Source organism: Garra rufa, chromosome 11, assembly GCF_049309525.1.
Source record: "Garra rufa chromosome 11, GarRuf1.0, whole genome shotgun sequence".
In the NCBI taxonomy this organism is placed as follows: domain Eukaryota; kingdom Metazoa; phylum Chordata; class Actinopteri; order Cypriniformes; family Cyprinidae; genus Garra; species Garra rufa.
In genome coordinates, this window is record NC_133371.1 from 2,953,173 (window position 1) to 2,977,941 (window position 24,769).

Sequence of the window (24,769 nt, forward strand, 5' to 3'; positions counted from 1 at the left end):
TAGTTAAATTATATTTTGGTCATCAAAAAGTGTCTAATTAAAATCATTAAATAAAAAACAAAAACAAAGGTTTGTTGGAAGTTTAACAAAAATGACATTTTAGGGCCTTTAGAAAATCTGTTTTGTTTTTTTCCCCCTACATTTCATTTAATTATTTTCCAAATTATATATTTTTGGTTTCTTTTGAGTGGTTTATGTAAATTAATAATAATAAAAAAAAAACATGTCTAATCAATTGTTTCATAAAATAATACAATTTGCAGTTTTATAATTATCTATTTATTTTACAAATAAAGTGCTCTGACTTTTTCAGAAATTCTGTTGTCTGTTATGATTTTTCACAATTTAATCAGTCTTTTATAATTTAATTAAATTAATTTCAATCAGTTCCTTTTGTTTTTGGCAAACAAAGTGACACAACACTGTGAAAATGAGAACATGGAAGAGAAATTGTGCTTCCTTAATACTTTTAATAATAAAATAATCTGAATTCTGCAATTCAATCTATTTTCAACATCACAGAAATCATGGGACCCTACAGAACATGGCTTTCACCAACTATTAGCAAACTGCAATTTTCCCTTTACATCTGTGCCATGCTTTTTTTAAATCGAAGGCTTTTCAGTGTTGACTCGAGTGTCACACTCTCTTCCTCTCTCACAGCCTTTCCTGCTGAATGCTTGAGTCCTCACATTTCACTCTGATAATTGGATAAGCCGAACTGCTGTAATACTGCTAATCTCTAGACTACTTCCACCTCTCACACCTGCACTGCTCTCCAAATCTGCTACTGAACTGTTCGTTTTACTCTCGCTCATAACTCATAAATGCTACTCTGCTCCTGCCTCTCTTATTTTATTAGTTTCCCTGCTGCCTGTGCTGTCTTTTCCAATCGCTAGCGCGTCCACCCCCTCAAACCAAATTCAGCTTGAAACTTTCACAGATTGAGTTTTTGTAGAGGATTTTCACAGTTTTGAGCATGACAACCACAATCATCTGAGAGCTTAAATTCCTCAAGTTTTTACTCTTTCTGTGTACAGAAAAATGTAAATCTTACTATCTAGAGCTTGCATTGGTTCATAGTGGTATCTAGGGGTCAATAACTGACTGGACTTACTAACAAAATGTATTAGTGGAGAATCTCTGCATAAGGCATCAGCATAGGACACATGCACTATAAAGTTTGCTTAACTTTATTTTAAGCTGCATTTATTTGATCTAAAATATTTTAGTAATATGAAATATTATTTCATTTAAGCATCTAAAATTCAATGTAAAAATGGTTTATGCATTTAATATTAAATGCAATCTTGTGAAATTAAGATATACTCAATATACTAGTTTGTTGTCAAAGTTGTCAAAAAGCTGATACACGCACCCCAGTTACCAAACATCAGTTGAATTGTTAATTTAACTGTATATGTGACCCTGGACCACAAAACCAGTCATAAGAGTCAATTTCTTTAAATTGAAATTTATACATTATCTAAAGCTGAATAAATACGCTTTCCACTGATGTATAGTTTGTTAGGATAGGACAAAATTTGGTTGAGATGCAACATTGAAAATCTGGAATCTGAGGGTGCAAAAAAATCTGTATTGACAAAGATATTCAGAAAATCGCCTTTAAAGTTGAAATGTACAAAATATCTTTACATATCTATACATGATCTTTACTTAATATTCTTCTAATGTTTTTGGCATAAAAGAAAAATGTATAATTTTGTCCCATACAGTGTATTGGTTATTGCTACAAATATACCTGTGCTACTTGATGACTGGTTTTGTGGTCCAGGGTCACATATATCAATTGAATTTTTGCATTACTCCATTTTTGCATTACTTTATGATTGCCTGTTGTTGTAAAAAAGTAAAATCTGTATCATGAAAACTGCAGCAATGTTTTGGCATCTCAAAGCTGTCAACATGAAATACAGTGCCCTCCACTAATATTGGCACCCTTGGTAAATCAGAGCAAATGCAGCTGTAAAAATAAATCTGCATCATTTGTCTTTTTGCTCTTTTATTCAAAATAATCACAACATTCTGAAAATGGGGGGAAAATCTCATTATAAAATAAATGTTTTTCTCCAATGCATGTTGGCCACAATTATTGGCACCTCTAGAAATTCTAGGGGGCAAAGTTCAAAGGCCAAATTCCCTTAATCATCCATCACGAGGAGTTAAACCAAAGAATATAGATCTTATGTGTAGAACAAGACTGTTGAGCTTCGCAAAATAGAAAGTGGCTGTAAGAAAAGAGCTAAAGCATTGAAAATCCCCATTTTCACCATCAGGGCAATAATGAAGAAGTTTCAATCAACTAAAGATATTACACATCTGCTTGGAAGAGGACGTGTGTCTATATTGTCCAAATGCATGGAGAGTTTAAGTGGCCAAAGACTTTCCAAGGATCACAGCTGGAAAGTTGCACAAATTAATTGAGTCTTGTGGTCAAAAAGCCTAAAAATATCAAACAACCCCCTACATCACCACATGTTGTTCAGGAGTGTTTCAAGAAAAATCCTCCTGGCTCATTCAAATACCAGCACCAGCATACTTGTCAGACTCGACTGGAACTTCAAATGGCACTGGCTTCTATAGTCAGATGAAACAAAAAAGAGCTTTTTAGCAGCAAATTCACCAGAAGGGTTTAGTGCAAACGGGAAAAAAGTACCCCATGCCCCATTAAAAGAAAGACTCAAGGGGTAAACAATGCAGATTTATTTTGACAGCAACATTTGCTCATATTTATCAATATAAATCCCTATTATTATTGGACATTATTTTTTAGATATAGGCACTATTAGTCTTCAACCTTGTTATGAACACTATTGGAGCTCTCTGAATATGATAAAATGTATTTGTAATGAAATCAACAGTTTCCTATTAATCAGATGTCTCTCACGCTGATTCAGTATTTGCAAATATAAAAGTTACATAAAATCTCACACTTTTGCTATACTAAAGCCTGAAATGGAACTTTTTGTGACAGCAACCTCATCATTTTTGATCAAAGAAGTGGCTTAACTTCAGAATTTAAACTAAAGTAGTATTCTTATGATTGCTCTGAACATTTCAGACTGAGTTTGACAAACATTAAATTACTTTTTCATAAACTTAAAAAATAATTAATAATAATGTAGGTGTGACATGGTTGAGACTAGGGTAATGGGGTTGAAGAGACATACATCTTAACATAAGTAGTTTTTTTTTTTTTTTACTTAAATTCACTGTAAGATTTTCTATAAACAATTGAATTGCAATTGAATTACTTAACACTGAGATGTGAAAATCCAAGCAAAACACCCATGTGCAGACACACACACAGCTTTAACTTTGAAATCACTACATTCAACATATGCATGTGGTATAAGACTCTTGATCAAATATAATAATTAATTTAAATTACTGGATAATTTCATCTCACAACCTGTTATGATCAAATAAGTAACTGGGGGAGAATGAGGGGTTACTGAAGTACCGAACTAAATAAAATGATTTTAATGAATAATCATGAATTTACTTAGAAAAAAAAACCATTACCAGCAAAAAAGTACAGATAGATATTTATGAGAAATGGCAAAATGTGTATGGACCTTTTTCTAATTTTATTATTCATATCCCAAGTACACTTTCATAGAAGGCCATGAGGGACATGACAAAATAGTTGGTGTCAACTGAAAAAAAACGAGATCATTTCTAATCTAAAGATAAATCTTATTAAAGACGACATTTCAGTTAATACAAAAAAAAGCTTTTAAAAAAAGATTTTGGTGACCTAATAGATAAAATACACTTAAAAAGGTCAGAGGGACTCAAATCGTGCTGTTTTTGGGAATGATTCATTAGTGGAGGGCACTGTTTATGAATGGACTAATTTGTTGAATTAACATTAGCATCCTAGATGTGAATTGTCATCACTACCTTCCTTGCGAATAATTTGCAGAATGCTATGAACTCTGAGTACACAGTAAGGTTAAAGGAGACACAACAAAGTTTAGCTGCAGTGTGTATGTGGTCACAATGTGTGTTGTTACTGTAAATCACCCCGAGCTGCCGTCATTCATTCTCAGCGTGTGCATACCGAAAGCATCTCTGTGCGCTGACTCTACTGAACTCGGGATAGACATTTAAGAGGTCTGCTGAATTTCTTTGGGCTGTTCTTACACAGCAGACTGGCCTTTCAAAGCACATTTGCTGTAATTGAATGAGATTTCTTGACTCTCTGTCTCAATTTCTTTTTAGGCCTGCTCTAAGGGGAACATGGTCCTGCATAGCTACGGCATGCTGCTGCCCTGTGGCATCGATAAGTTCCACGGCACTGAATACGTCTGCTGCCCATCTACTCGTCCTGAAGAGCCCGCACCTCCTGCTTCACCCTCTAAAGAGCTAGATGATGAGGATGAGGACGAGGATGAGGAGGTGGAGGTGGAGGAGGAGCCTGTTGTCGAGGATGAAGATGATGAAGCAGTAGAGGAGAGGTAATGTAGTACATGCAGTGTGCGATTTTGCATCCCTGCCTCTGCTGAACTATTTTGATCCACACTGGGGATAAAACATAACGCAAAGCCGCTCCTACGTCCCGATCTAAATCAAATGATTTGCGAAATTCGCATTGAAGTTCCGTTCTGAATCAAATAATTCACGATACATGCTTTAAAGTCCTCTTCTGAATCAAATGATTCGCCATAAGTGCTTTGAAGTTCCATTCTGAATCAAATGATTAACATACGTGCTTTAGGTCCTTTTTTGAATCAATTGATTCACGATATACGCTTTGAAGTCCTGTTCTGAATCAAATGATTCGCCATACGCACATTGAAGTTCCTTTTTGAATCAAACAATTCATGATACGTGCTTTTAAAGTCCTCTTCTGAATCAAATGATTCACCATACGTGCTTTGAAGTTCCTTTCTGAATCAAATGATTCGCCATACGCCCATTGAAGTTCCATTCTGAATCAAATGATTCACCATATGTGCTTTGAAGTTCCATTCTGAATCAAATGATTCACCATACGCACATTGAAGTTCCATTCTGGATTAAATTATTCGCCATACGCACATTGAAGTTCCTTTTTGAATCAAACAATTCATGATACGTGCTTTTAAAGTCCTCTTCTGAATCAAATGATTCACCATATGTGCTTTGAAGTTCCTTTCTGAATCAAATGATTCGCCATACGTGCTTTGAAGTTCCTTTCTGAATCAAATGATTCACCATACGTGCTTTGAAGTTCCTTTCTGAATCAAATGATTCGCCATACTCACATTGAAGTCCCGTTTTGAATCAAATAATTCACGATACATGCTTTAAAGTCCTCTTCTGAATCAAATGATTCGCCATAAGTGCTTTGAAGTTCCATTCTGAATCAAATGATTAACATACGTGCTTTAGGTCCTTTTTTGAATCAATTGATTCACGATATACGCTTTGAAGTCCTGTTCTGAATCAAATGATTCGCCATACACACATTGAAGTCCCGTTCTGAATCAAATGATTTGCAAAATGTGCGTTGAAGTCCCGTTTTGAATGAAATAATTCACGATACGTGCTTTAAAGTACTCTTCTGAATCAGATGATTCACCATACGTGCTTTGAAGTTCCGCTTTGAATCAAATGATTCACTATACGCCCATTGAAGTTCCATTCTGAATCAAATGATTCGCCATACGTGCTTTTGAAGTTCTGTTTTGAATCAAATGATTCACCATATGTGCTTTGAAGTTCCATTCTGAATCAAATGATTCGCCATACGCCCATTGAAGTTCCATTCTGAATCAAATGATTCGCCATACGTGCTTTTGAAGTTCTGTTTTGAATCAAATGATTCACCATATGTGCTTTGAAGTTCCATTCTGAATCAAATGATTCGCCATACGTGCTTTTGAAGTTCTGTTTTGAATCAAATGATTCACCATATGTGCTTTGAAGTTCCATTCTGGATTAAATTATTCGCCATACGCACATTGAAGTTCCTTTTTGAATCAAACAATTCACGATACGTGCTTTTAAAGTCCTCTTCTGAATCAAATGATTCACCATACGTGCTTTGAAGTTCCTTTCTGAATCAAATGATTCACCATACTCACATTGAAGTCCCGTTTTGAATCAAATGATTTGTGATACGTGCTTTAAAGTCCTCTTCTGAATCAAATGATTCACCATACGTGCTTTGAAGTCCTGTTCTGAATCAAATAATTCACTATACGTGCTTTAAAGTCCCGATCTAAATCAAATGATTCGTGATACATGCTTTAAAGTCCTCTTCTGAATCAAATGATTCACCATAGGGTGCTTTGAAGTCCCGATCTAAATCAAATGATTCGCCATACGTGCTTTAAGTCCAGTTCTGAATCAATTGATACGCCATACGCACTTTGAAGTTCCGTTTTGAATCAAATGATTCACCATATGTGCTTTGAAGTTCCATTCTGAATCAAATGATTCGCCATACGCCCATTGAAGTTCCATTCTGAATCAAATGATTCGCCATACGTGCTTTTGAAGTTCTGTTTTGAATCAAATGATTCACCATATGTGCTTTGAAGTTCCATTCTGAATCAAATGATTCGCCATACGTGCTTTTGAAGTTCTGTTTTGAATCAAATGATTCACCATATGTGCTTTGAAGTTCCATTCTGGATTAAATTATTCGCCATACGCACATTGAAGTTCCTTTTTGAATCAAACAATTCACGATACGTGCTTTTAAAGTCCTCTTCTGAATCAAATGATTCACCATACGTGCTTTGAAGTTCCTTTCTGAATCAAATGATTCACCATACTCACATTGAAGTCCCGTTTTGAATCAAATGATTCGCGATACGTGCTTTAAAGTCCTCTTCTGAATCAAATGATTCACCATAGGGTGCTTTGAAGTCCCGATCTAAATCAAATGATTCGCCATACGTGCTTTAAGTCCAGTTCTGAATCAATTGATACGCCATACGCACTTTGAAGTTCCGTTTTGAATCAAATGATTTGCGAAATGTGCATTGAAGTCCCATTCTGAATCAAATGATTCGCGACACAGATCATTTTGCGACACAGTGGTTTACTGATTCAGAGTTTCAAAAACCTCCGTTGATACTTAGTTCACTTTCTCTGTATGATTTATTTGTTGTTTGAAATGTAATCATTACAATTAATAGGCCTAACTTACAATGTTTGTATTAAATTGTGATGACGTTAGACAGTTTTCGTCATATTAAAAACAGTTCATGACATGACACTCATTATCTGGTACTTGCCTAAAATGATGGGTATATAAAGTGTGTTGTTAACAGATTACACTAACAGTTTGGTCAACCTCTGCCTATGGAGAGAGGAAAAAGTGTTCAAAAGAATCTCCCTCTCTGCTTTTTTCATAAATCGTACCCCGAATACACGTGATCCACCAAGGACGATTAATGATATTTTTGTTCCCAAAAAGTTCCCATAAATGGAGGTTGATCTCTAATTTAATCAAGCTTGTTGATTGCTAAAAACCGGCTGACTCGCAAGACATCATTTTTGTGTTGTCAATTATTTACTCATTCAAAATTTTTGGCGGAGGCACAGCCTCCTTAACCTCCTCAGAGCGAACGCCCCTGGCACACTTATCAAAGCATGATGTATTAGTATGACTGTGAGCTGTCATATCTTATCACGTACTGAGGAGTAGTAGCTGAGACATTATGTGTGTGAGAGCGTGCGTTGTGTGCGTTTGTGTAGGATAAATTAGGTTGACCATCTGGATATTTTTTCGAGTGCCATGCCTTTGACCTCTGACAGCTGCTTGATTCACTTCCATAAATCATAAAACCTCCAACCTGTGCTCCTCCTCTCCCTCTGTTTCCTATTCCCTCTCATCCTGCTCTGTTCTCCTTCCCTTGCATCCCACTGTGCTCCTGTCACTGTGCACTTTCTTCTATAGATTACAAAAGGATAAATTGCTAAAAATGTTCAAGCTGCTCATAAACTCAAATTGCCATTTTAAAGAGCTTTAATATAGTTACTTTTTAAAAGGATCCTTTGGCAGCTTTTAACATTAAGTAGGGTGTAGATTGGGATGCTACTGCTGTGTATTTAAATTTTTGAAAGGGCAAAAAAGCTTAAAATGTAACATTACTTCAAAGTCATGTTCATTCTTTTTGGCTTGTTTTCAGTGATCCTGTTGTCAGTGAGCCGCCCGCTCCAGAGGACACAGCTGAAGAGGAGGAGGAGCAGGAGGACGACGGAGATGAGGAGGACTACCACTACGTGTACGAAGATGAAGAGGACGACCGGGACAGTGAGGAAAAAGATTTGAAGAAAGACAAAGCTGTCATTTCTGAGAGCCAGGATGTTGACAAAACACTGCAAGAAGTGGAAGGTCAGAATCTCACCGTTTCCTTCATTTATTTCATTACTGCCACAATGTGATTCATTGATACATATTTCTGGTCCTGTTCACCATTGAGGTTTTTTTTGTGTATATATTGATTTTTGAAAATAAGTATACATTTTATTGTTTGGTGTTGTCTATACATCCTATATAGTGCAACAGTCAGGGTCCAGAAGTAAAAAATCTCATTCTTTTTATCCATAGAGAAATATAGTTTTGTCAGTAATGTATAAATCATGCAAGATAGATTCAGTTTTTTTTTAAATCTGCATGCTATAGTCAGAATTACATTACCCAGAATACTGATAAAGATGAATGCACCAATCAGAGTCGTCGCTGTTGCCATGGAAACAAAATTATGGTAGAGCTCAGCAGTGCGCACTAGCCATGAAGCATGTAATCAAATAATTTTCCTTGCACTCTAAAACTTATGCATTTGTGCATAACATTTTGCACTGAAGTTAATTTATTTATATGCTAAAAGCTCATTCACACCAAAAAAATGCCTATAATGACAACAGTAACTAAGAGAATAGGGAAATCCACACCACAAATACAGTGAGGAAAAAAATTATTTGATCCCCTGGTGATTTTGTATGTTTGCCCACAAAGAAATGATCAGTCTATAATTTTAATGGTAGGTTTATTTGAACAGTGAGAGACAGAATAACTACAAAAAAAATCCAGAAAAACGCATTTCAAAAAAGTTATAAATTAATTTGCATTTTAATGAGTGAAATAAGTATTTGACAAATTGACAATTTGTCAGATGTTCCTTGTAGTTGGCCACCAGGTTTGCACACATCTCAGGAGGGATTTTGTCCCACTCCTCTTTGCAGATCCTCTCCATGTCATTAAGGTTTCGAAGCTGATGTTTGGTAACTCGAACCTTCAGCTCCCTCCACAGATTTTCTATGTGATTGAGGTCGATAGACTGGCCAGGCCACTCCAGGACCTTAATGTACTTCTTCTTGAGCCACTCCTTTGTTGCCTTGGCCGTGTGTTTTGGGTCATTGTCATGCTGGAATACCCATCCACAACCCATTTTCAATGCCCTGGCTGAGGTTCTCATCCAAGATTTGACGGTACATGGCCCTGTCCATCATCCCTTTGATGTGGTGCAGTTGTCCTGTCCCCTTAGCAGAAAAACACCCCCAAAGTATGATGTTCCCACCTCCATGTTTGATGGTGTTCTTGGGGTCATAGGCAGCATTCCTCCTCCTCCAAACATGGCGAGTTGAGTTGATGCCAGAGAGCTTGATTTTGGTCTTATCTTGCCACAACACTTTCATCCAGTTGTCCTCTGAATCATTCAGATGTTCATTGGCAAACTTCAGACGGGCCTGTACATGTGCTTTCTTGAGCAGCGCTGCAGGATTTCAGTCCTTCAATAGTTTTCTTGGTGACTATGGTCCAGCTCCCTTGAGATCATTGACATGATCCTCCTGTGTAGTTCTGGGCTGATTCCTCACCGTTATCTTGATCATTGAAACTCCATGAGGTGAGATCTTGCGTGGAGCCCCAGGCTGAGGGAGATTGACAGTTATTTTGTGTTTCTTCCATTTGCGAATAATAGCACCAACTGTTGTCACCTTCTCACCAAACTGTTTGGTGATGGTCTTGTAGCCCATTTCAGCCTTGTGTAGGTCTACAATCTTGTCCCTGACATCCTTGGACAGCTCTTTGGTCTTTGTCATGGTGGAGAGTTTAGAATCTGATTGATTGATTGAGTGCTTCTCTGGACAGACGTCTTTAATACAGGTAACAAGTTGAGATTACGAGCGCTCCCCTCAAGAAAGTGCTCCTAATCTCAGTTTGTGACCTGTATAAAAGCCAAAAATCTTGCTGATTTATAGAGGATCAAATACTTACTTCACTCATTGAAATGCAAATCAATTTATAACTTTTTTTAAATGCGTTTTTCTGGATTATATTGATAATCGTACAAAATCATCAGGGGATAAAATCATTTTTTCGCCTTCAGTCATTCTAAGTGCGAAGTCTATGGAGAAAGTAAACAGGGAAAATACTTCTAGACCCAAGGTCGCTGAAAAAGTGTGCGGTCACTGTTGCACTCTATAGTTGAAGGGCATTATTGATTGCTACCCCCGGTGGCTGGAGGCTCTAACTGCGCCTCCCCTCCTGTGTTAGCGGTGTGTTCTCTGGAGGCGGAGACCGGCCCCTGCCGCGCCTCTATGCCTCGCTGGCACTTCGACATGCAGCAGAGGAAGTGTGTGCGCTTCATCTACGGAGGCTGTGCCGGCAACCGCAACAATTTCGACTCAGAGGAGTACTGCATGGCCGTGTGTAAACGTTTGAGTAAGTCAAACTTGTCACCAAGGACTCCGCCCACTTCTGCTCCGCCCTTTTCCTTTTGCTTCTCTCACAACGCTAATGCTGCACTAACCTATCTAGATGTCAATTTTAAAACAGCCTTGCTTCAATGTTTAATTTTAACTGGGTGAGATGCAGTCTTTTTACATTCTATATTGATGTAATTTCCTGTATTGCTTTATAGCTGTAAACATTACATATGTTATGTTATGTTATGGATAATTAACTACTAATTTTGCTATAGGCAGGCAAATTGTTTTTCACTTTTTAAAAAATTATTTTGTTATTGTCATTGATATTAAAAGCAATTTATTACTAATAATACATTTATTTAAATTAGATATTATTATTCAATTCATTACTATTTAGTTGAGGTAGTAGTAGTAAGATTTTAAACGGTAATATTTTTAATGTTTTTTTTTAAAGAAGCCTCTTCAAACCTGCATTTATTTTATCCAAAGTACAGCAAAATTAGTAATATTGTGGAATTTTTTTGCTATTTAAAATAACTGCTTTCTATTTGAATATATTTTAAAATGTAATTTATTTCTGTGATTTCAAAGGTGAATTTTTAGCATAATTACTCCAGTCACATGATCCTTCAGAAATCATTCTAATATGCTGATTTGATGTTCAAGAAACATTATTATTATTATTATTTTAAACAGTGAGTACATTAATTTTAGGATTGTTTAATAAATACAAAAAAGATCCAAAGATCAGCATTTATCTGAAATAAAAAACTTTTGTAACATTATACACTATACTAATTAAAAGCTTGAAGTCAGTATAATATTTTTGTCTTTGCCAAAACAATTATAGAAATTAATACAGTACTTTTATTTAGCAAGGATGAATAAAATTGATAAAGTGATGATAAATCATTTAAAATGCTACAGAAGATTTTCATTTCAGATAAATGCTGTTATTTTGAACTTTCTATTCATCAAAGAAACTTAACTTTACACTCTGCTGTTTTCAACGTAATAATAATAATAAATGTTATCTGAGCAGCAAATCATGATATTAGAATGACTTCTGAAGGATCATGTGACTGGAGTAATGATGCTATAAATGCAGCTTTGAAATCGCAGAAATAAATTACGTTTTAAAATATATTCAAATAGAAAACAGATTTTAAATCGTAAAAATATTTAATTTTTACTGTATATAAATGCATTACAATTCTAACTGGTAGTGTATTTATCAATGTATTTAATTACATTAATTTATTTAAATACTTATTTAAAGTGTCATTGCTACTAACATACTAATAATACTTTTTGTTATTAGTTGTAGTAGTAGTAATAATAATTTAACACTATCTTTATCACATTGTTCTTACATTTTACAAAAGCAAAAAGACACTTCAGGCCATTTTTTACCACAATTAATATGTTGTTATTGCTTTAATCTAATCTAATTCAGTCTAATACATTCTTATCCTGTTGTTTCTGCTTGCACAGTGTCCTATCCTTTATTACTCAGTCTTTGCTTTCGCTTTGTGTGTCTTTCAGTTCTAATCTGCCAGTGTTTTGAATTCATGTAGGAGTAGAAACCATCATCCTGTGTTCCTGTGGCAACATGAAATGATGGGTTTTATATGATGTGTTTTTTTTTTCTACATTAACCTTCATAATTCAAGGTTTCTCTTGTGCTCTTATCAGTATAGATGCCGAAGACGGTTTGTTCTCATCAATATGCATGTCTGATGTTGCCTTTTGTGCACAGCCTTATGGGTAATCATGTCTGTCTTGTCATCTGTATACTAAGGAAATCAGATTTGAGCTCATATCTTGATCATAGCGTGCAGAACTGGGCAGTAACTCTTAAGATAAATGCTAAGGAGAGCGCTTCTGTCAGAAGAGAGCTATTCAGAGGACAGGATGAAAGGAATGGGAAATGAAGGACTGTCTGGTTCTCTCAGAATCAGGGGAATTACAGAGTCGTCTCTTGAGTCGTAGCTCTCTGTGGAAAGCTTATTCTTCACTTTGGTCTGGTCTTAGTTGTCTCCTTTTTGTCGGCTGCTCCTCCTTTGCTCCTCTGTTGGTCTCTGTCTATTTGTTTCTGTGTGTAAATGTGTTTTAAAAAGTGTCTCTCTAGCTCTCTACCTAACTGTCTAAACGGCTTCCCTCCAGAAGAAGCCATCACAGCCTCATAAGAAAATAACTACAACCCCATAAAGCATGACCATATAGTTACATTTATTTAAAAAATAATATCTCAAGGATGTAAAAAATGTAAACGATGTGTTTTATTTGTGAACTCTTTATTTCCCCTTTGATGGTGTAAGTAATGTTTATTTAATGTATATGCAATTAAAATGTTTTAGTGGTGGTAGAAAAAACACTGGTAAGAAGTGGAGTGAAATGAGTAAAATCCATGGAATAAGAGAGAAAAACAATTTTTGTGCCTTTTGATGCCAGGATCAGAATACAAATATTTTTTTATAGAATACCGTCATCAAAGACACCATTTGAAGTTAAACGCAAACGTTTAAACAGACAGACTATGGATAAACTGCTATGATTGCTCCGCTATTAAAGCATAAATTTGATTTAAAGGAAAGCTCCACTTTTTTTTGGAAATAGGCTCATTCTCCAGCTCAACCCGTGTTAATAAGTTGAGTTTTACAGTTTTTAAATCCATTCAGCCGTTCTTCTGTTCTGGCGATATTTAGCATAGCTTAGCATAGATCATTGAATCCTATTAGACGGCATAGAAAGCGCAGCTTTAGATTTTCCGCCTGCATTAGTACTAGATATAATTACAGAAGAGTCAAGTTTTAAATAGGACAAATATCGAAACTCGTTGGTCATTTTTGAACGCGATGCTATTGGTCAAATAGGATTCAATGATCTATGCTAAGCTATGCTAAAAGTGATATCGCCAGAACAGGAGAACGGCTGAATGGATTTCAAAACGGTAAAACTCAACTTATTAACTCGGGGGGAGTTGGAGAATGAGCCCATTTCCAAAAAAAGTGGAGTGCTCCATTAAACAGTATGTCTACAATAATATTCAAATATCCTGTTCTTAGGAGACCCATTGTATTAGTCCTAGGAAGTTCATGCAAGCCAAATCTGCGCAGGTTTAGCGCAAATACTGAACTTGTGAGACATCATGACATTATGGAGTATATTGCAAAAAACAAACAAAACACTCCTACAGAAATGCACGCCTTCACGACTATGTGATGAAATCTGGTTAGACAAATTTAGTGCGTGTGCGCAATAAGAGTGCGTTCTTTCACTGCTTGAATCAGTCTATTAATATGCATTAAGAACGATCACATAATCACATAAGATATTGGGGCAGAAAATGTGTATATTTATATCATTTCATATAGTTATAATATCACGCACAGAGTGTCGTTTTTCTTAAAAAAAAAAAAAATCAGCATGATTACAAATGTGATATTGATTTTATACAGTTCAATAAACAATAAGAGACGTATGTTTTAAACACCATATTGGCTGTTTTTGCTCCATTTCGCCAACAAAAATCATTCCAAACACAGCCACAGCACTGTTTTGCTAGTAGAAGTTATGAAGGCCTGTAACTTAAAAATGTAGAAGCCAAATTGGCTGGTGAGTGAAAATTGATTTCAGTCCCTGGTTACAGCATGACGTAATTATTTTAAACCTATTACTATTAACATCTTACATAACATTTATTTATTTTGTCTCACAATTCTGAGTTTTTTCTCACATATGCAAGTTTATATCTCCTAGTTCAGACTTTATAACTCAAATTAACTCAACAATAGTGAGTTTGTCAATTCTTGGGGAAAAAAGCCAGAGCTGAGAGAATGACGAGGTATTTTTTTCTTATCAGAATTGTGAGATTTAATCTCGGAATTTCGAGAATAAAGTCCGAATTTTGAAATATAAACTCAAATGTACTTTTTTTTTATTCTTTTATTCCATGGCTCCATAGACTGCTACTTGAAATCCGTCATTTTCTGCAACCAGATAAGCTCCGCCCGCAAAAAACATTTTCTAAAAGTTGATGTAAGCATGTTGCTAAGCTAATGAAAATTTTATCCAAGTTTAATTTCAGTCCGGTTTAAATTTATTTTTAAGGATACTTTTTATACTAAGCTTGTTACAATGCATTATAGATTTGCATTTTCCACAAACTAGGGGTGTGCGATATTGACACATTATCTCTATATTTTCTGCAATGTTATCAATAACGATAATTAGACTGTATATTGCTGAGTGAGTTATTGTGCTGGTATCTAAAGGACTACCATGGACATCTGACTCCTAATTTTTTTTAATATTCTTCATTTTCTGTGTGGTGGAAATGAATTTCACACTGATAGGAATTAATCTTTTTCAATAAGTTAAAATGGATACCTTTTAAAAAGCAATTTTTGTGGAAGTGTGCATTATCCTTTGAGTCCAATTATTACATTTAATCAGCGAATTACAATAATAAGACATTTTGGCTGTGACCAACCAAATAAAATCAATATCATCAAAATTCAAGTTTACAATGGAGAGGAAACACGGAAAATTCATCTGAAGTGGCATTTAGATGCTGTTCAATGCAGGTCATGAGTGCGTTTAACCTGCAGTTGTAAATGCATAAATAATGCTTTGATATATTAAACATAAAACGTTGAATACTGATATTTGAAATTCATTAAAAAATGAAAAGATGCTTTAAATGTGGTATTAAAACAGCGACAGCAAGTCACTGTTAATAAGGGAGTCATTGCTATTGAACAAAATCGTTTAGAGGAGTAGTTCACATTTAGAACAAAAATGTACAGATAATGTACTCACCCCCTTGTCATCCAAGATGTTCATGTCTTTCTTTCTTCAGTCGTAAGGAAATTATGTTTTTTGAGGAAAACATTTCAAGATTTCTCTCCATATAATGGACTTCTGTGGTGCCCCTGAGTCCTTTAAACAGTTGATTCATTCAGGAATGAAACACCTTCATGTATCTCAGAGATGCAAAACAGTGCTGTGGCTGTGTTTGGAAAGATTTTTGTTGGCAAAAACAGGCAATATGTTGTCTAAAACGTAAGTCTCTTAAGTAACTTCTTGTCTATTGAACTTCTGTAAAAACAAAAAAATCAGTATCACAATTTGTAATCATGGCAATTTTTAGAGAAAAAACGGCACTCTGTGTGAAATTGATTAACTATTTTAAGTAAAATCTGTACATTTTCTGCCCCCATGTCTTGAATTTGTGATCATTCTAAGTGTGTTTTAATAGACTGAATCATGTAGTGAAAGAACACACTGTTACTGGCACTAGTCTAGTCGCGTAATGCCTGCACTCTGTAGGTGTTTTGAATGATTTTTGCGAAATACTTGATAATGTCAAATCAAACATCGTTAAAATGACAAGTACGATATTATCGCAGACGATATATATAGCACCCCCCTACCACAAACTATACAGTACAGACCAAAAGTTTGGACACGCCTTCTCATTCAGGTGTGTCCAAACTTTTGGTCTGTACTGTAGATATGAATTCAACTGAAAAAACTTGTGAAAATATCTTTCAGGTGGTCAAATAGCAAATAGTGGAGCTCTGCAGCTACCTACTTTTTTTTTTTTTTTTACTTTTAAAACTGGATTTTCCAAAAGATGGGCAAAAATCTTACACTAAACCATGTGAAATTATCCATGTTATACCCATGAATTAAAGTTAGAAATGTGGGTCTTTTATAAAGTGAATTTTACATAAAAAGCAGTTTTTGTGTAAAAGCCCATTTAAAAAAAAATATTTATTAATTTATATATATTTATAAATTATCACTAACCCACTGAAAACTGCACAAATGTAGAGTAAAAACTTTAACAAACATAAATAAAAATATACAGTACAGACCAAAAGTTTGAACACACGAATGAGAAGGTGTGTCCAAACTTTTGGTCTGTACTGTACATATGTGTCAACGACAGCCTACGCTTCTGCAATGCTGTTATTCCTAAAAATGCTTCTTGTTTGGTGTTTGGGAGAGAGCTTGGGAGTGCCATCCATTTAAAACTCTCTCTCTTTCCTCCCTCAGCCGTGCCGCCCACCCCTCAACCCACAGATGATGTGGATGTGTACTTCGAGACCCCAGCAGATGATAAAGAGCACAGCCGTTTCCAGAAGGCCAAGGAGCAACTTGAGATCAGACACCGCAACCGCATGGAGAGGGTGAGTGAGATGTCACATTTGCATTGTTACATTGTTGTTTCCATGTGGCTGGTGAGATCCCAGCCATTATTTGAGCCCTAAGTGATGCAGGTTTGTTGCTCTCACCAGGTGAGGAAGGAGTGGGAGGAGGCTGAGAGCCAGGCCAGGAACCTGCCCAAGGCTGAGAGACAGACACTGATTCAGGTAAACCTCAGCTTCTGTGCCAGAGGAACATCTTGTACAAGTTTATGACTGTTTATTTATAGGGTTTTTATTACTCTCTCTGCAGCACTTCCAGGCTATGGTGGAGTCTTTGGAGGAGGAGGCAGCCAGTGAGAAACAGCAGCTGGTGGAGACTCATCTTGCTCGGGTGGAGGCCATGCTGAACGATCGCCGCCGTCTTGCCCTGGAGAACTACCTAGCTGCTCTGCAGGCTGATCCACCAAGGGTGAGACTATACACAATGACCTATTACACCCCATTTGCAGCTCATATGAACTTCCTTTTTGTGATCTGATCACTTGTATTATTTACTAGGATTTACCCAAAAATGAACATTTTGTCATTCCAAACCTGTAAGACCTTGGTTCATCTTCAGAAACACAAATGAAGATATTTTTGTTAAAATCTGAGAGCTTTATGACCCTGTATATTTAGCAGTGTAACCATCATGTTCAGGGTCCAGAAAGGAAGTAAGGATATTGTTAAAATAGTCCTTGTGACATCAGTGATTCAACCATAATGTTATGAATCTACGATAATACTTTATGTGCAAAGAACACAAAAATAACGGCTTGTTCAGCAATTTTCTTCTCTTGAGTGTCTCTTTCAGTTTCTGGTTCTTGAATGCGGTAGTTGCATTGCTGTCTATGCCTTGTTTTTTTTTTGTTATGGAGATGAACGAAGGTCTTTGAATTGCATTCGGGTTCATTTTTGGGTGAACTTTTTTATTTATTTATTTCTAAAGCACTAACCCTTTAAGTAGTCAAGAAAAAAAGGGAAACCGCATGACAAATAAGTGTCCATAATCAAAAGAAATCTTTTAAAATCTGCTTTAAAACAAGTTTTTAGAAATGAGTTTATTTCAAATAGCTTTGAAAAACTTATTATATATTTTCAAGAAAAGATTCAGTTTAACTACATTAAAAATGTCATGTTTTAACCATCAGTTTTTTAAAAATGTATTTATAAAGCACTAACCCTTTAAGTAGTTAAGAAAAAAAAGGAAACTACATGACAAATGAGTGTGTCCATAAAAGAAATATTTGAAATCTGCTTTTAAACAAGTTTGAAAAAATTGCTGATGTTGATTTCAAATGGCTTTGAAAATATATTTTTCAAGAAAAGATTCAGTTTAATTACATTAAAAAATGTCATGTGGTGTAACTAACAGCCGTTGTTTACCGACGAGCTGCGCAAATCAATGTTCATTATCAGTGTGAATGTGCGCAGCTCATCAGTAAACAACGGCTGTGTGTAGTATATACGGCTCAACGTGAAATCACGCACCTGATGGCATTTACCGCTGATTACAGAACCGGCTTTACTGACAAAACGCGCAAGTGATCGGCCGATACGGATCGGTGCATCCCTAATTTTTGGGAATGTACACCAAATGACACTAACTTTGCCTTGTCATAAAGAGGTCAAATGATCTGATATTTTAAGAGACTTGTTGATCTTGACACGTAGTCATTAAGGTCAGCTGATGTCCAGTTTTTTCCCTCCATATTGGTTGCACCACATGACTTTGATTTAGCAGACAGTTCTTGAAATATTAAGCAGTGAAGCAATTTTGTAGCTTTTTTGGTAAAACCTTACTCAACATAGAGGTTTATTTGAGTCACTGAATGCATAAATTGCATATTAATATATTACTTAATAGTAGTGCTGGGCCGTTATCGGCGTTAACGTGAGACTCTTATCGGGCGATAAAAAAAATATCGCTGTTAATCTATTCTCAAAGTTGGGTTGGGAGCTGGGTCTAAGCTACGCAAGATATGATGACTTTCACCTTGATATTTTAGCGCGGATGACGTATACCTAGTCGAATTGCACTGTAGGGGGCGAGAACGAGTCTTCAACTTCTGTGAAATTACCACATCAAATGAGACGTGCAAACATGGATGCAGCTATGAAGCCGCTTCAGGGCAGGTGCGTTGCTAGACCCTTTTTTACTGGGGCACGTGAGTTATAATTTACTTTGATAATCCCGAAATAAAGACATTAAACTATAAGCAACAACTGAATTGACGCTTCTAAAAGCAACGCAGTTTAATGGAAGACTATGCACGCAGAAATCCATGCACGTGCGCGTCTGTGTATTTAACGACAATGCACACGTCGTGCAGCCTTTTGCGCAGAAGTACATGGTTACACAAGTTTGTATAGGTAATTATGTTGTAAATGCAATCGTCAAGCAGTTTGTGATGCATTTTGGAAACAGGAGATGAGCGCCTGGTCTAATGAGCCACCTGGCCCGTTCTCGAAGACTTACTTTTAGTCATTATTTGGGTAGCACACATATTCTGAATGCCTTCAGCAGAATTCAAATTAGCCATTTTAATCTAGATTAATCTAGATTAATTCCAAGATTTAATCTAGATTAAAAAAAATAATCTATGCCCACCCCTACTTAATAGATTTATCATGTTGTTGACCCATCAATTTCAAAAGCTGATTACAAATGGTTAAACGAGATGCATTTGAGATATGTACCAGGTGTGGATGGTATTGTCTCTGTTGACCACGTGTGATCATATCACTTGAGATACATGTAAATACCAGCCCATTGTTTACTTGGAGTGAACCCAGCATTGACAGATAACTCCCAGTATATAAATAATCAAGGATCATGTGCGGTCATGTGAGAAATGCACGCTCTGCGAGTCAGTGAAAGAAGTTTGAGAGATAAGTGCTTCCTTGAAGGATTGTTCTCATCTCATATAATGACCAGATTACACTCCTCATACTTGAGTCTCTGATGGGCGATGGCTGTCTATTCTCAGTGCTGTGTGATTTAATGGTGGCGGATTACCCGTTCTCTATTACCCTGATGAAAGCTCGTAATGGGGAGGGCGGCTTCAGTTACTTAGGATATTAATTTGAATTGTGCACCTATGTAATGTTTAATCCTCTGAAATGACTTGCATGAAGGGAGCTGGAGCCGGACTCACACAAGCAGGCATGTTTTCAGCATCTCTGCTAATCCTCTTGTTATTTCTCTGTCCTGCGGATCTTGCGGCTCTTTGATCCTAGCGCTGATTCACGGATCAGCCAGCTCATAAGGAGACGTCCACCTGACTCACCCTGCCTTTTATTCCCTCTCCTTTGTGGTCAATTTATCTTCTTTTTCTGTCTTCGCAGCCCCATCGTATCCTGCAGGCTCTGAAGAGGTACGTGCGTGCAGAGAATAAGGATCGTCAGCACACCATCCGCCACTACCAGCACGTCCTCGCCGTGGACCCCGAGAAGGCCGCCCAGATGAAGTCCCAAGTCAGTGTCACACAATCAAAATCCCATGTTTTCTGTGATCTTTTCTCAGCTTTGAGATTTGGCTCTCCTTTACTTGCCTTTCGGGGCTATGCGTAATGTTCAAAGACCATAAATAAGCCATTTGCAGGATGATTTTACCAAAAAGTTCTAAAAACTTTGGCTAAACACTTGTTTACAGGTCAGTCCAGTTTTTTCCCTTCATGTTGGTTGCACCACATGACTTGGATTTAGCAGGCAGTTCTTGAAATATTAAGCAGTGAAGCAATTTTGTAGCTTTTTTTTGTAAAACCTTTTTTTTAACCACACTTCTCCTTTAAAGGGGTCATATGATGTGGTTTCTTGTTTCCCTTTGTCTTTGGAGTGTTACAAGCTGTTTGTGGACATATAAGATCTGTAAAGTTGCAATGCTTAAAGTCTCAAACCCAAAGAGATATTTATTATATGTGACCCTGGACCACAAAACCAGTCATAAGGTTAAATTTGACAAAACTGAGATTTATACATCAATAAATAAGCTTTCTATTGATGTATGATTTGTTAGGATAGGACAATATTTGGCTGAGATACATCTATTTGAAATCAGAAATCTGAGGATGCAAAAAAATCAAAAAGACTGAGAAAATCACCTTTAAAGTTGTCCAAATTAAGTTCTTAACAATGCATATTACAAATCAAAAATTACATTTTGAAATGTTTACAGTAGGAATTTTACAAAAAATCTTCATGGAACATGAACTTTACTTAATTTCCTAATGATTTTTGGCATAAAATAAAAATAAAAAATTTTGACCCATGCAATGTATTTTTGGCTATTGCTACAAATATAACCCAGCGACTTAAGACTGGTTTTGTGGTCCAGGGTCACATATACAGTTAAAACTCAGCCACGCCTTCCTAAAACGGCTCGTTTAGACACGCCCCCACATGTCTATGTCACTGTGTGGGTAGATTTGCATAACTCCGCCCAAATCTATACGCAAAGAACGAAGGTGTAACTTTTTATACTGGCTGTAGTTTTGTTGCAGCCACCATGTTGTGGAAACACTGTGCTTCATTGCAAAAGCAAAATACATTGTTTAGCCTTTCAAATGAGGACACAACTAGAAATCAGTGGTTAAGTTATATTTACAAACCGTTCTGGAACAGTACAACGTAATATTCGAGTAGGTCCTGCGCATTTTACGGAGGACTGTTTCCTGAACCTGGTAGAGTAGCCTTCAATGCCAGCTGTACACAAAGGGTAAAGGCTATAAAGTGGGGCAATTCTAACATTGCAAGGACAGTCTGGTGCTTCTGACTCGCAGCCTGTAAGTACATTTTCATATTTTAAGAATTTTGCTACTGACTATTCAAATGCGAGTTTTGAGCAGTGTAGAGTAGTGTTTGTTGTTTGTATGATCACAAATGCAGATGCAATGTGTAAAAAGTAGTTATGTCCTCATTGGATCCAACAAATGCCTGGTTTATAATGGGTTTTATTGCTTTTGTCTCGTCGTGCCGTGTCGTCGGGCATCACAACATTGGTAAAGGGGCGTAACATTTCCATCCGATGCTTGATGTATTCTACCAATCACATACACCGGATAGCTGGCCAATCAGAGAATACCTTGGCTTTCAGAATGATGAGCTGTGTAAAAATCAGTGTTTCAGAAAGGTGGAGCAACAATAATGTACAGTATGTGGAAAATAATGTGTTTTAATACATAATACTACTTATTTTCTAACTTAATAAAGTTAAGAATATTTAGTATTCCTTAAAAACATTTCTTAATGCTCTTATCTTTTTTTGGAATTTAAAAAAAAAAAAGAATGTTCTTAAAAATCATTATAAATAATGTCAATTAAGTTAGGATAACCTCCAGGTTAAAGGCATAGTTCACCCAAAAATGAAAATTACCCCATGATTTACTCACCCTCAAGGCATCCTAGATATATACGACTTTCTTCTTTCAGATGAATACCATCAAACTTGTATTAAAGCTTTATAATGGCAGTGAATGGGTGTGAAAGTCCTGTGAATTGCATCCATCCATCATAAAAAAAAAAAGTATTCTACATAGCTCCGGGGGTTAAGAAAGGCCTTCTGAAGCACATTGATGTGTTTTTATAATAAAAATATCTATATTTAACAAAAACATAATTTATAGCTTTGGAGCTATGGAGCACTTTTTTTAATGGATGGATGCACTTTATTGGACTTAAATCTCAACAGCCATTCACTGCCATTATAAAGCTTGGAAGATCCCAGACATTTTATAATATAACTCTGATTGTATTTGTCTGAAAGAAAGTAATATACACATAGGATGGCTTGAGGGTGAGTAAATCATGGGGTAATTTGTATTTTCGGGTGAACTATACCTTTAAATATTGAATCCCCAAATGTAAGAGTAATGTGACAGCTAAATACAGTGTGCAGGAACTTTCTGAGGTCCAGACAGGCGCCCAAAGGGTCTGCAAGGACGTTTTAGAGAAATTTCCCCCTCCTTTTTCTTCAGATATATACAGTAGACCCTCCATTGCCATCTGTTGCTGGCTTTTGAGCATTGCACACAAATGCAGTGACAACAAAGAACCAGGCGTGGTTGCTTATACGTTCACACTCTCACACGTTTTACAGCCCACAGTCACACTGTTTCTTCTATTCACTGTTTACGCATTAAGACTGCCACAAAGCTTTTGTGTTTTTCCTGGTTACATTAATCCATCTAATGTTACGTGCCTTTAACGCAACCACAGACGTGTTCCATCCTGCAGAATGGAGCCTTTTTATAACTCTCATCTTGCGTAAGAGGTCCTCTGTTTTAAAAGTGTGTGTCTGGGTTTCCTAGGTGATGACCCACCTGCGGGTGATTGAGGAGAGGATGAACCAGAGCCTGTCTCTGCTCTATAAGGTGCCCTACGTTGCAGAGGAGATCCAGGATGAGATTGGTAAGTGTGGAGATCTGGATCAGGTTTGGAAAAATGCTGGAAATGGATGTTTTTTGAGCACATGCAACATGAATGAAAAAGAGATACTCAAAGATGTTCTTGACACAATTTACAGGGTTTTATTGTTTAAATCTCTCGCTTCTTTAATGCTTGATATTTTTACTACTACTTCCTTTGGTCACATTTTATTATTTGCGGCATGAACTTGAATAACACGGTGAATACTAGTGGCAGGTATTTTCCTTTGTTGCTAGGTAACAAGTCAGAAGAAGGTGTCAGAGTCAATGTTTTTTGCATGTTTCTGTCTGTTTGGTTTTACTACTGACCGTAAACGCACCACAGCGTCTGCTGCTGAGGATACACTGCTTCTGTCTGCCACAGATCCACCGCAAGAGATCAAGAATGTGAGATGTTTGCTTGCAAAACTCAAGTGCACCAATCCAGTTTTTTTAATGCCTTTGATTCTGGAAGCATTTTTCTCATTCATTTACTCCACAGGGAATTTAAAAAGAATTTTAAGCCATGAACCAAATCAACATACTTTAAGATGAATCACAAAATTGCAAACTTTGATTTGTAGCAAAATTAATGCGTTTAAACATAGACAAAATCAATTGTGTGTATATATAAGGGAATGAACTACAATCCCAGGAAACAATCATTAATGAGTTTAAAATTCTTAATTGCAAAATACTCAGCTGTTGGAAGACTCTGTTGTTGAGCTGCAGGATTAATCGAAGGCTATTGTCATGTGCATTTTTTCAGTAAAGCCGGTTGCGTAATCAGTAGTAAATCTCCAGCAGGTGCTTTCAGATGGAGCAGCATTTACTACACAGAGCCGTAGTTCACTCGCATTCATTATCGCAGCCAATTTATTCGTGCAATTTTAAAATTAAAAGAAATCGTTTGCAATAATGACAGCTGTTTGCATAGTTTCTCAGTGAACTACGACTCTGTGTAGTAAATGGCGCTACATTTGAAAGCATGTGAAAATACCACATTTAATAACATACTTCTACTCCAAACTCACTTCATAACATCAGTCGAGTGTTTTAAATAAATCCTTCTGTGAGATGATGTGTCATCTTGCACAGAATAAAGCACGCGATATATTCCATTAAGCAGTGAAAAAGGCTTTGCATTATTATATATACTGTATTATAAAGAAAGATATAATAAGAAGAACTTGGATAAACCATACATTGTCGTAGTCGTGTGTTTATTAGTCATGTTCAGTCAATGAAAGCCGTTAAATCTTATGTTTATGTAGCTGAAGTTTATGTTTCTTCAGGCATATTTGGAGTTTCCATGCGAGAATGAGAGCGCTCTCTGGCCTTCGGATGGAGATTGAAAGATACACATGACAATCGCAGCAATTTAATTTCGATTTATCGTGCAGCCCTTCTTTGTTGTATCATTTGTAATTTTTTTTTCCCATAATGACAACAACTCTGATTGGTGGATCTCTGTGCAGAATTATGGATAGT

General features: G+C 36.3%; 1 protein-coding gene across 5 annotated transcripts in view; it reads left to right on the top strand.

Moving 5' to 3' along the window:
- Positions 1–24,769, top strand: part of aplp2 (amyloid beta (A4) precursor-like protein 2) — a 123,747-nt gene that overhangs the window by 75,946 nt on the left and 23,032 nt on the right. For 4 of the 5 annotated variants that reach the window (XM_073851036.1, XM_073851038.1, XM_073851037.1 and 1 more), the window contains exons 5-12: positions 4,249–4,484; positions 8,154–8,359; positions 10,523–10,690; positions 16,744–16,877; positions 16,986–17,060; positions 17,146–17,304; positions 20,223–20,351; positions 23,183–23,282. In XM_073851036.1, the coding sequence (XP_073707137.1) occupies positions 4,249–4,484; positions 8,154–8,359; positions 10,523–10,690; positions 16,744–16,877; positions 16,986–17,060; positions 17,146–17,304; positions 20,223–20,351; positions 23,183–23,282 (1,207 nt within the window). The remainder of the gene's footprint in view (positions 1–4,248; positions 4,485–8,153; positions 8,360–10,522; positions 10,691–16,743; positions 16,878–16,985; positions 17,061–17,145; positions 17,305–20,222; positions 20,352–23,182; positions 23,283–24,769) is intronic. The other variant, XM_073851040.1, reaches the window with a different exon arrangement.